Source organism: Scyliorhinus torazame, chromosome 11, assembly GCF_047496885.1.
Source record: "Scyliorhinus torazame isolate Kashiwa2021f chromosome 11, sScyTor2.1, whole genome shotgun sequence".
NCBI lineage: Eukaryota > Metazoa > Chordata > Chondrichthyes > Carcharhiniformes > Scyliorhinidae > Scyliorhinus > Scyliorhinus torazame.
Window position 1 is genome coordinate 247,301,403 of NC_092717.1, and position 13,523 is coordinate 247,314,925.

The 13,523-nt window shown below is 51.5% G+C and overlaps 1 protein-coding gene across 7 annotated transcripts in view; it reads left to right on the top strand.

The window, feature by feature from the left end:
* Window positions 1-13,523, top strand: part of ankrd29 (ankyrin repeat domain 29) — a 127,618-nt gene that overhangs the window by 100,239 nt on the left and 13,856 nt on the right. For 4 of the 7 annotated variants that reach the window (XM_072468525.1, XM_072468530.1, XM_072468528.1 and 1 more), the window contains one exon: window positions 7,382-7,480. The exons of 2 other annotated variants lie outside the window; for them this stretch is intronic. In XM_072468525.1, the coding sequence (XP_072324626.1) occupies window positions 7,382-7,480 (99 nt within the window). Of the gene's footprint in view, window positions 1-7,381; window positions 7,481-12,438; window positions 12,551-13,523 lie in introns of those variants that run through there. One more of the 7 variants, XM_072468526.1, reaches the window with a different exon arrangement.

The window sequence follows — 13,523 nt, forward strand, 5'->3', positions numbered from 1 at the left end:
CTCCCTGTGTCTGCGTGGGTTTCCTCCGGGTGCTCCGGTTTCCTCCCACAGTCCAAAGACGTGCAGGTTAGGTGGATTGGCCATGATAAATTGCCCTTAGTGACCAGAAAGGTTAGGAGGGGTTATTGGGTTACGGGGACCGGGTGGAAGTGAGGGCTTAAGTGGGTCGGTGCAGACTCGATGGGCCGAATGGCCTCCTTCTGCACTGTATGTTCTATGTTCTATGTTTGGCCATTTGAGCCTGCTTCACCATTTGCAAAAGAGCAAATGTAATGTGAGAAACATTTCCACACACGTGGCTCGGGTCTGGTATGCACTGCCTGGAAGTGTGGTGAAGGCGGGTTCAATCGAGGCATTCAAGAGGGCGTTATTTGAATATATACAATGTGCAGGGGTATGGGGAAAAGGTAGGGCAATGGCACTGAGTCCTGATTCCCATTTGCATGGCAGTTAGCTCAGTTGGATGGGGGCTGGTTTGTGATGTGCAGTGATGCCAACAGTGTGGGTTCAGTTCCTGTACTGGCTGAGTTATTCACAAACACCTGCCTTCTCAACCTTGCCCATCGCCTGAGGAGTGGTGATCCTCAGGTTAAATCACCACCAGTCTGCTCTCTTTCAAAAAGGCGGAGAACGGACTCTGGTGCACTTGCACTTAATTTAATTTCAGATCATTATTTGAATATATACAATGTGCAAAGGTGTGGGGAAAATTTAGGGCAATGGAGCGAAGTCATGATGTCCGTTTGGAGAGCCGTTACAGACGCGATGGGCCGAATGGCCTCCTTCTGCACGGTAACAATTCTGTGATTCAGTGTGTGCTGACCCTCTATCTGAATGCCATACTCCCACACGCTCTCCAAACCACTTGACTTTAGAGTCTAAAAATCTATCTCCTTCTTCAACATAACCGGTGACTTGGCCTCACAGTCTCCTCTGGTAGAGAATTCCACAGGTTCACCACCCTCGAAGTGAAGATGTTCCTCCTTATCTCAGTCCTAATTGGCCCACCCTGTATCCTGAGAATATGACCCCTTGTCCTAGACCCTCCAGCCAAAGGAAACAGCATCCCTGCATCCAGTCTGTCGAGCCCTGTCAGAATTTTATACGTTTCAATGAGGTCCCCTCTCATTCTTCTAAATTGCAGGGAATACTGGCCCAGTCAATCCAATCTCTCCTCAGACGATGATCCTGCCGTCCCAGGAAGCAATCTGGTGACCCTTTTCTACACTCCCTCGATGGCAAATATATCGTTTCTCAGGTGTGGTCTCAACACTTTCATTCGCAGTGTAGCTGCTCCAGACATTTCCTCACGTGGGCAAAACTACACGAAGCATCTGGATGGACGGAATCAAGGTGGTAGAGCCAGTATTGTGCAGATGTTTGATTTTGCTTGAAATGGCAGTGAATCTGGGGTTGAATTTTCATGCAGGTAAAAGGAACCCCAAAAAAGAATTGGGGGGACCGGTTCTGGGTTCCTGCCTCGCACAGCATCGGCACACACAATGAGTGGGCTTACCATCCAATATCAGGTGGGCTCCAACACTGCAGGACCACTAGGAGGCCCTTTAGCATTCACAGATCAGCAACCCCACTGTCCGAGGTGCGAGTTGCTAGTCTGAAGATGGAGGGTGCGATTTAACGGAAATGCAGGCCCAACCATATCCAATCCTGACCCCCAACCTCAATTGAAAATTCGGCCAGTGGTTTCCAAGGATTTGTTTCGGTACCTAATTCTCTGACGCATGGTTATTTATGCTACATTTCTTCTTTAGAAAATATTTTATTGAGGCATTTATAATTTTAACATTCTAAACAACAGAGCGGTCCAACACACTCAAAAACTCCACATTAACATATCCAACTTCCCTCCGCCCCAACTCCTATCTACCCAGATATTAGATTCCCTGCCCTTATTCTTCACTTCCATGCCTCCCCTTCCTCCTTCTATTTATGCTACATTTAACAACACCAAAATCAGTCCTATAACATAAAACAGAGGATTATTGAACTTATCCCAGCTCCATTTCCAGTTGCTTTTGACCCTGAGGGGCAATTGTAGTGTAACTATCACTCGAGAAAAAGTACCAGGGAAACTCATGGGACTAAAGTTCCCTGGACCTGATGAGTTGCACCCTATGATATGAAAGAAAGAATGAAAGGGGAGGCTCCTCAATGCAGGGAGGGCAGGAGGCATGTCCTGTTCCCCCGAGACTCCTGAAGGGTGAGCCAGAGGGCAGCCAGTGCTGCCTGGGACAAGATTGCGGTGGGTGTGAGCTCAGGGAGTGTGACCAGTAGGACTGGCCTCCACTGTCGCAAGAAGGTCAACAATCTACACTGGGCAGCACAGGTGAGCTGACACCAAGACCCCCCCGCCGAGACCTTCCCGCCCCACGCATTCATCCACCCCCCAAACCATGCAGCCCCTAACCCTCACTTCAACCCCCATCCCTTCCTTCACACTCCCCCCTCCCACCACTGTGAACCATGCGTGTGGCTAACGATGCCTTCTCAATGTCTCCATAGGAGACGGCACGGGAGCACAGTGGTTAGCACAGTTCTTCACGGCTGTTAGATGAGGTTCCTGGGCTACGAGGATAGGGTGGAGGTGTGGGCTTAAGTAGGGTGCTCTTTCCAAGGGCCGGTGTAGACTCGATGGGCTGAATGGCCTCCTTCTGCACTGTAAATTCTATGATTCTATGATGAAGCTATCTGACAATCACCAGGAGACGGCCCAGACTGGCGGTGGGGTGCAAGACATATGAATCCTCACCACTTTCGAGGACGGGCCTTGGAGGTGACTGCGGTGGCCGAGGACAGGGCGGTCACGAATCCAGAGGCTGGCAGAAGCCACAGAGGTGAGGATCCACTGGGCCCCACCCAGAGGACCTGTCACATGTTGTTATTATTGCCATATTGGCTGACTGAATCATCCCTTCCACTGACCACATGTCCATTCTCCCACAGGTCCTCCAGCCGATGACACCGATCCATCCCAGCTGGCTGAGCTCCAAGGATGCCATGATCGATGTGTCACAGCTGTCATCCCCACCCTACACTAGCACAGATACACACACTGCGGTGGGAAACATTCTTGGACACGCTTCTGGGTCACAATCTGGTGAGCACCACACTGCTGCTGATGTCCATCAGGTGGAGGCAGGAACCCCCAGGCAAGTTGGATCCCAGGCCCCAGTTGGGTCCCAGCCTGATGCCGAGCCTCTGGAACAGCGGTACCCCTCATGTAGACATCAGGGAGCAGCCAGGACATTCAAAGGGAGATGTTAGCGACATTCCAGTAGACCCAGAGCCAATTGGAGGAGTCCCAGAGGCTAGGGGCGCAGGAGATGTCACTGGCAATGGCAGGGCACCGAGGCCAGCACTGATAAGGTGACGACCACAGGGGAGAGCGTGGTGCACAATGTCAGCACCATTAGTGGAAGTATCCAAAGCGTGGCACAGTCGGTGCTAAGGATCTCGACAGAATGTCTGCCTCGCTGGGGATGTGACCCAGTACCATGCTGACCTTGATGAGGTGCTGCGGGACATGTCCCGCTCGTAGGTGGGCATTACCGAGGCGCTGCATAGAATGGCCCAGTCACTGAGGAGCATCGCCGAGGGTGTCAACACAATGGTGTAAAAATCAGGGAACCGTCAGGGCTGGCAGAGCCAGATGATGCAGGGGCAGCCGGGGCTCGAACCTGTTGCCCCTCCGTCCCGAGGTGAACCCCAGGGCCCTATGGGCACCGAGTGGGAGGAGAGGGCACTGGGTGCCAACATGGACCCGTCCCATGGGGTGGGGATGGTGACCTCCAGCTCGCCCGAGTTCCATCCCTCTGATGAGGCCGTGTCTCGAAGTCAGCACACGGGACAGGGCGGCACGGCTGTGCATGTGCCGTCGACAACTGCTCCAAGGTCCTCTGGCCCCAGACGCCTAGAAGACACCAGCCAGGGGCACCGAAGGCCATGGGTCGTGGTAAGTAATTGGCTGCCTCCACCTCAGATGTGCATCCTGGAGACACATCTAGATCTAGCGGTAGAGCAAGGATGGTTAAATATGTTGAGGATCACTGAGGGCACCGGGGGAGGGGAGGAGAGGGCGGGAGGAGGATAGGTAGGGGGTGGTGGGGAGAGCGGGGAGGCACTATTGGGAGAGTGGGGCATTGTTGGACACCTGTGACACATTAAAAACTCTTGAGCACAAGCAGTATGATGCCTCTGTCAGTTTCTTCCGCAATGCGGCCCGACCTCCGAGCCCTTGGCCCATCTTTCCCTCTCCAAGCATCTCCCCCTCCCCGTAGCACTCACCAACCCTCCGGCCGCGGACATGTCTGCGGAGCTGTGTCCCTTCCCTTGGGTGTTAGAATGTTGGTAGCTGCGTGTTGGTTGCCTCCCGCAGTGTTCTGGTACGGTGTCCATGCATCAAGGTGTGGTTGGGATGCTCGGCAATGAATCCCACATGCTACATGGCCCGCCCACCCACTGGAATCCACTTAGACTGTGTGCAGTGCTCACTTAACCACAATTGCAAATTCCCTATTAGCAATAGCCTTCAGTCGCACGGCCAGAGGCCTCGGCAGTCGGTGGAGGTTATGGGTGGTAGGTGAAGCAGACGGGCAAGGACAAGGGTTGCCCCCGGAGCGGGTACACACAATCCAGGCATGGTGGTGCTGAGCATGTTTGCACCCCCAAAGTCTCCAGCCCCTTTGCATGGCGGATCACACCTGCGGACAGTGCCCCCCCCCACCCCCCCCTCCACATCCCCAACCCCGAGCACTGGGGATGGCAGGCCCAGTGCCCCGGCTCTTTGCCTGTGAGCAAAGATTACTATTCACTTCCTCGGCTCTCTGCAGAAGCCCTTCCGCCTGGTTCACATTTTTCAAAAGGAGTACTAATCAGCGCCAGCTTGCTGCGCAGGCTGGTGAATCATGAAAGGCCGTTGGATATGGGGTCGTTCCCATTAATTGTATGAAAATAAGGCTTAAGTGGTGTGTAGGAGTGTAAGACCTGTGTATTGAGTCAGCTTCCACGTGGGGTTATTCCCTGTAGCTCAGCTCAGTACAGAGAGGAACAAACACGACAACCTGGACAAAGATGGCTTATTTAATCAAGCTTGTTACGTGTACACGGAGAACAGACTGGATATCGGCCAAGACCTGTTCTGCTGAACAAAGACCTGAACACAGTAATTATACAATGTTCAAAAATCAATAGCCCACCCTAGTTGCACACGATCCAATCCCTGAAGCTGCTTCTTTTAAACTTCACCCAATAGAATCGCAAGCAGCGCATGATTGACCCTCACCCTGACAGCTGTGTACAATGCCAGCAGCTTGCTGACTGTTTGTGAGAAACAGAACAACAGAACCAGCATCCTGAAATGTTTCACAAAGACAAGGGGCGGGATTAACCCCTACTGGGCGGGACGGGGGGTTCCGGCGTAATGGAGTGGTGGGAACCACTCTGGCGTCGGGCCGGCCCAAAGGTGCGGAAGTCTCTGCACCTTTAGGGGCCAAGCCCTAACCTTGAGGGGCTAGGCCCGTGTCGGAGTGGTTTCCGCTCCGCCATCTGGCGGGAAAGGCCTTTGGCGCCACGCCAGCCGGCGCCGAAAGGACTTCACCGGACGACGCATGCGCGGGAGCGTCAGCGGCTGCTGACGTCATCCCCACGAATGCGCAGGGGAGGGGGTCTCTTCCGCCTCCGCCATAGTGAAGACCATGGCGAAGGCGGAAGAAAAAGAGTGCCCCCACGGCACAGGCACGCCTACCAATCGGTGGGCCCCGATCGCAGGCCAGGCCACCATGGGGGCAACCCCCGGGGCCAGATCGCCCCGCGCCCCCCCCCCAGGACCCTGGTGCCCACCCGCGCCGCCTTGTCCCGCCGTTCACAAGGTGGTTTAATCCACGCCGGCTGGAGAGGGTTGACAGCGGCGGGACTTCGGCCCATCGCGAGCCGGAGAATCGCGGGCGGTGGGCTCGCCGACCGGCGCGGCGCGATTCCCGCCCCCACCGAATCTCTGGTGGCGGAGAATTCGGGACACGGTGGGGGCGGGATACCCGCCTGCCCCCGGCGATTCTCCGACCCGTTGGGGGGTCGGAGAATCGCGCCCAAGATGTCAGAAGAAATGTCCTTTTGGTCAAGTTAGCTATCCTAAATCCCATTTGATTACTTATTAGTGCTATGTCCTAAAAATACATGTTTAATGGTTAATAATGATTACTCAGTCCTATAATTCATCTCAATCCTTAATAAAACAACTTATGTAAAACTACTCGAGTGGCATGCTGATGATTCAGTTTTAAGAGGTGTCATCACTGAACCCCCCTTTCAATCCCCCCTTTTGGCCCTTGGCTAGCCCAAGAATAGGCCATTAAAGAGACAGACTGAATTTATTGGAGTCCGGCTGATGTGTGGAATATTCAACAGGTAAGAGCTGCAACAGTTCCTCTTTAACTAGGGGGCGACAGGGGGTCTGCCATTTAACTGGTTGGCGCCTGGCGCGGTTCTCGTTTTTGGCCTCTCCCGCTGATCACCGGCCTCGAATTGCTCGAGCGAGAGCACAATGAGGCCTGAGAATTGCGCCCATAGGATTCGCAGATGGCTTGACAGGGTAAATGCTAAAGGTTGTTTCTCCTTGTGGGAGAGTCCAGGACCAGAGGACATATTCCCCGAGTGAGGGATCTGTAAAGGGTCGCCCATTTAAGACAGAGATGAGGGGGAATGTATTCTTTACCGCAGAGAGCTGTAGAGTCTGGGTCGTTAATTGTGTTCAAGGCTGAAATAGACAGATCTTAGTCAGTAAGGGAATCAAGGGTTATGGGGATAAGATGGGAAAGTGGAATTGAGGATTATCACATCAATCATGATCTAATTGAATGGCGAAGCAGACTCAAAGTGCCCAATGGCCAAATCCAGCTGCTACGTCTTATGCTCTGCGTGTGCCCAACCATCTGATTTGTACTGGCAGTGGAATGAGGTTCCATGCTGGCAACATGGGTTTGTAAACATTCTCCTTCGAATTAGAATCACATAACCTCATTCAAAGTATTCCATGTTTAAAAATAAGCAGATGCATTGAATGATGTGCTCTACCTTCATTATTTTTTTACTTTTATCCTATTTAAAATTTATTTCTAATGAATTTTCTCCTTTGAACTGCTTCCCACATGTCATACCGTACCCTATTTCCCCAATCGAGAAGACAGCCAGGTAATCAGCTACTGCTTTGTAGCATTTGTGGTAATTGTAACCCTACCTGAAAGAGGTGGTCAGTTAACATGTACAGACCTGTGGTGCATTAAATTGTATTATGGTTTAATTGGTGCAGTGTGGGTTACCGTGCATGCAGAACAGGTTATTGATCACTTTCTGTTTGCATATCCAGAATGGGACAACAGCTCTCCATGCTGCAGTTTTAGGAGGCAGTATTCGAACAGTTCGCCTTCTCATTGATTCTGGAGCGGACCCAAGTCTAAGGAATACGGTAACCTTTGCTTACTATTTCCTGATGTTTGTAAAGCCCAGGCCTAGAAATTCAACTTCACAGAACTTGTCTTTCGGATGCTAAATAGCTTACCAAGGCCGCAAAATGGGGTGGAGCAAGAAGTGCATTCACATTCTTGGCAGGAAGTGAGCTATCGACGGTATTGGGGAAATATAGCTGGAATATGCTGGAAATATTCAGCAGGTCAGGCAGCATCTACGGAGACAGGAAAAGAGATAACAGGTGCGATTTAATGGCAAGATCTTCTTCTGCACTGTCGTCATTCTATGATTCTATGAAAAGTTTCTAAGTGCGGTAGTGAGCGGAAACTGCCGCAAGCTTCCCAACACTAGAGCCGGCTAGGCCCACACCGGTACCAAACGTGTATGGTCCACTTAACAAGGCCCGAAGGGCTTCATGCCGCTGATAATAATAATAACAATAATTATTGCTTACATTAACACTGCAATGAAGTTACTGGGAAAATCCCCTCGGCGCTACATTCCGGCGCATGTTCGGGTACACTGAGAAAGAAATAAGAATGTTGAAATTACCTAACAGCACGTCTTTCCGGACTTGTGGGAGGAAACCAGAGCACCCGGAGGAAACCCACGCAGACACGGGGAGAACATGCAGACTCCGCACAGACAGTGACCCAAGCCGGAATCGAACCTGGGACCCTGGTGCTGTGAAGCAACAGTGCCAACCAGTGTGCTACCGTGCCGCCCATGAATTGCCAGGACCGCGTCTACCAGCTCCCCACCAACAAGGGGGTGCAGCACTTAAACCGATCCCACAGAGCAAATCCCACACAGCTCGCAGCCATGCCACCGAAGAAACCAGCCCCACGATTCGGGGATGCTGACCTGGCCAGATTGTTGGACGCAGTCGAGACCAGACAGGATGCCTTGTTCCCCTGAGGGGCTTGGAGCATCAGCCACAGGGCAGCCAGTGCTGCCTGGGAAGAACTGGTAGCAGCCGTTAGCTCAGGGAGCGCCACCAGAAGGACCGGCACCCAGTGCATGAAGATCAACGACCTTCACCGGGCTACACAGGAGGGTTGGAACCTGCCCCCTGGCACAGCCTCCCTTCCCACCCCACGAGCATGTGCCTGCCACCGCCCCACCCAGAACTATACCGTGCCCCGGCCCACCCATGTCCAGCAGTGCGGCCCATGCCACCCCAATCCCCCTCCACCCCATCCCCCATACTCCCCATCCCCCCATATTCACCATCCACCCATATTCGCCATCTCCCCATCCCCCCATACTCCCCATCCCACTGCCTCCGCATTCCAACTCCCCCCTCCCTCCCACAATGAGCAACGCATGTGGCTCACGATGCCCCCTCTATGTCCCCATAGGAGAAGTTGGCCCACAACAGACAGGAGAGGGCCCAGACGGGCGGTGGGGTGCTGGACATCAGAGTCCTCACTCGCTACAGCGAGGCATGTGCCGCAGGGACACACCTAGATGGAGCAGTAAAGCACAGAAGGCTAAGCAGGTTGAGGGCACTGAGAGGGCAGGGGGGAAGGGCATTAAGGGGGAGGCTACTTTAGGGGAGGGAGGGGGTGGAGGAAGGGCTTAGGAGGGGTGGCGAAGGTGGGGCAATTGGGACACATATGTACGGCATTAGAAAATTTTGCACCGAAGAAATATGACGCCTCTGGCACTTTCTTCTGCAATGGGTCCGACCACCAATCCCCTGCCCCAGCCCCCCGGCATGGAGGTGCTGCGGGCACTGAGACAGGGGCAAAATCCCCACAGATGGCACCAACTATGACCGAGGCTGCCGCCTGGTTCAATCTCGCGATTCGTACTGGCCGTCAGGAAACCTGGGGAAGGCCTCTCCTGGCATCTACCAGCCAGTCACGTCCCTGTTTGGTGGGACACGCTGGTAGACTGAGCCCTCCATCATTGGTGAAAGTAGTTGTGCTGGTTCTGGAACAGATGTCAGGGATATGGGCTTCGCTGGCTAGACCCGTATTCATTGCCCAACCCTAATTGCCCTTCGGGTCCTGTGCTAGAGATTGCCCAAGTGCTTCACTTGCAATGTGCTATCTGGCAGGAAGTCCCCTTTGCCAACAGTATTTAAAGGGATCACACTGATCTTATAAGAGTAATTGTTGGTTTCTCATTTCAAACTGCTGGTTAAATTTTCGGGAATTTTCGGGTTTGAATCACTCTGAAAGTTTTATTTTGTCTAAACAGAGAAGGATTTTGCTCCACCCCTCTCGTCAACAATGTATGATCCATCATGTTTTTGCCTCTCCTCCACTCTGAAGAAGTCATACGTATTCACAACATTAACCCTGTTTCGCTCTCCACAGATGCTGCCAGACCTGCTCAGTTTTCCCAGCATTTTCTGTTTTTGTTTTTGAAAGAATTTGGTGCTGCCCTGCTCTTGGCTGCCTCGGAAACAGCTTGGCTTCAGTCATGGGTAGCCTCCTCGGACTGCCTTCGGGATTGACATTTTTAGGAGAAGCAGCAAGATGCTACAGAGCTGTAGCCATGGTCACAAGGAAGAGGACGGCACTGCGTGGGTGGTCATACTCCATTACAGGCACAACTCCAGTCTCAAACTCCAGAATCCTGTATCTTTCCAGGTCAGCATGGCTCTCAACTGTACACTGCAGGCTTCTTTCACACTGCACAAATGACATCTCCAAACTTCCAGTGCACCGATGTATCAGGGAGGTGGCTAAGGCTGTCAGTGCCACGAGGAACACTTACATCACAAGTGACACAAGATGAGAGCGCACGAGATTTCACCTACAAATGTCAGCTTTACCTGGGCGCAAGGAGCTACGAACTGCTGATTGGGTGAAACTTTCCAAGCTGGGACTAAGTCCCGTGGCGGGGACAGGGATTGTTTCCCACCTCGGAGGGGAATTTGTGCCATATCGTGCCTCGTGGCGTAATTAAATATGCATTGGGAGGGTTTTGCAACAGTCTGCACAGCGAGGCGGACTGGATGGCTCGTACCCTGCCATCATATCCGAGTGCCATTTTTAAAAAGCGTCCGGACATAACTGGAAGAAAGAAGATGGACTTCCTGAAGAAAGAAGATGGACCTCTAAGAATGCTCTGAGGCTGAAAGATGGACCTCCTCGAAGACACTGAAGCTGGAATATACATCTGATAGATGCATCACTGTGTGTTCCAGGGTCCACGATTGCTGGATGCCTCCCTTACTGTTATGTTTTTGAATGCCTTACTTTGTAGCAGCATGGTAGCATAGTGGTTAGCACTGTTGCTTCACATGCCAGGGTACCAGGTTCGATTCCCCACTGGGTCACTGTCTGTGCGGAGTCTGCACGTTCTCCCCATGTCTGCGTGGGTATCCCCCGGGTGCTCCGGTTTCCTCCCATAATTCCGAAAGATGTGCTGTTAGGTAATTTGGACATTCTGAATTCTCCCTCCGTGTACCCGAGCAGTTGCCGGAGTGTGGCGAAAAGGGACTTTTCACAGTAACTTCATTGCAGTATTAATGTAAGCTTACTTGTGACAATAAAAATTATTATTATAATGTGGAGATGCTGGCGTTGGACTGGGGTGAGCAAAGTAAGAAGTCTTACAACACAAGGTTAAAGTCCAACAGGTTTATTTCAAACACTAGCTTTCGGAGCGCTGCTCCTTCCTCGGGTGAATTATTATTATAGACAGTAAAGGACAAGAGAATAGGTTGTCACACCATTGGTTACTTAACCAACCAGTCAGAGTTTATTGAGATAGGTGTTGCTTCATGACAGCTGAAGATGGGAGAGACTCTCGAATACCTCTGGTGACATCACAGCACGTCATGTGACCCATGACACAGAGATGCATTACATCAAAATACACAACAGTTCCAAACTCAGGCATCCTCAGGCCTCCTTCAGGTAAAAGCTGACACGTACGCATTTGTACGCCATGTTGGTCCAGGCACATTGTGCTTGTGCTGGTCTGACGTGATTTCCTGCTGGTGGCATGGATAATCGGGCATGGGCGATGTGATTCAGGGCGGGTCTTGATCTACATCCAATTTACAGGATGCAAATTAGTTTCATGCCAGTCTCTGGTGGGAATTGCAACATGCCATTGGTGGGAGGGAGTGGAAGACCCTTCTGTCATTTTATGCTGGCATGAAACCGATCTTTGGAGCTCGAGCCACATTGTCCCTGCCCGCCATTAAACCCACCGCTGGGGGCATGGGGAAATCCCACCTTGTGTACTCCCCATCACCAGACTGGCAAAAAAGATTCCATTTCCTTAATGTACAGCTGATTAGCCAACACAGGTGATACACATGCACTTGATTGAAACATTTAAGATCCTGAGAGGTCTTGTTGGGCAGATGTGGAAAGGATGTTTTCTCTTGTGGGAGAATCTAGAACTCGGGTTCACCATTCAGAAGTAAGGGGTTGCACTTTTAGGATAGCGATGAGGAAAACCTTTTCTCTCAGGGGGTTGTCAGTCTTTGGAACTTTCTTCCTCAAGATGGTGGAGGCAGAGACTTTGAATATTTCTAAGGCAGAAGTGGGTAAAATGCTGATGAGCAAGGGGGTTAAGGCAGGGTTGTGGGGTTGAGGGTTAAAATCAGATCACCTGTGATTTTATTGAATGGCTCAAAGGGCTCATCAGGGGCCTCATCCTCTTCCTAATTCATATGTCCGTATCATGCACATCTGTACCAGCTATAGAAACATAAAAACATAGAAATTATTGCAGCATAGAAGGAAGCCTTTAGCACATTGTGCTTGTGCTGTGCTGGCCAAAACAGCTACGCCACCTTCTAGCTCATAGTTCATATCCTTGTGGGTTATGGCACCTCACGTCCATACACAAATGTATCTGCCTCTGGCACTCTTTCAGGAAATGAGCTCCAGACTTCACCATTCTCGGAGTGGAAGAGTGCTTGCACATTCCAGATTTTTTTCATTCTGTGCCAATCCTCTGTGCTGCCTTTATTCCAAACAGGTTGCCAAGTTATGGCTGGCCGTTGAACATGGGCTCATAATTCCTGTCATGGCGAATAGCAGACCTACAACATGAGCCATGAGAAACTTCATTCAGCTAACAATTGGCTTGCGTAAGTCAATATTCCAGCTTGTGGTCCAATCTGGAGAAACTTTGCAGTATACCCTTGAATGTTTATCAACATCTGCAAGAAGAGGGGTTGGATGGAAAAATATCGACCGATATTGTCTTAAACGTAACAGTAATTGACTCCACAGGCTTTCCATAGTCATGTGGCCATGCCGTGAGTCTACCTCTGGAGGCAGTCATCTTGCGATAAGTTTAATAACAGCCTTTCACAGTGTTATGTGAGAGTGCCTTTAAGACATGGATGTTTAAGCAAGGTACCTTTAAGAAAACAGTGATGTCAGAGAGTGGGTGGAGCTGAGGTCAGGTCAGCCATTTTGCAGTTTAGATTTGCAGTTTGAAAAGAGCTTGGTGTGTGTCTGTGTTTGCAGTGAGCTGGATCTCTGCCATGAAAGACCATCTCTGGATCATTTGGGTGATTTAAACTTATAATAGTGAAGCCTTAAACCCTGATGTGATTTTGTTTAAAGGTGTTAAGTCTCTTGGAAGTTTGAAGGAACATTTTAGGGAATTATTTACTGTTGCAATATTTTCTGAGTTACCTTTGAAGTAAGGGGTGTTACGAGATCTAGGGCAAAATTCTCCGGTATCGGCGCGATGTCCGCTGACCGGCGGCAAAAACGCGCCAACCAGTCGGGCATCGCGCCGCCCCAAAGGTGCAGAATCCTCCGCATCTTGGGGGGCCGAGCCCCAACCTGCTGCTGCTCCTCATCCTGCTGCTGATCCTCTTGCTCTGGTTTTCCTGTCCCTCTCGCTCACTGCTGTTCCTCTTGCCTTGCTGCTGTTCCTCTCGCCTGTTTGTGCTGCTGCTCCTTTAGCCTCGCTTACTGCACCTCTGAACCCTGCTGCTGCCCTTCTCGCCTCGCTGCTGTTCCTCGCGCTCCTCATTGCTGCTCCTCCCACCTCTCCGCTGCTCCTCTCGCCTCGCAGCTGCTCCCCGAGCCCTGCAGTTGCTCCTC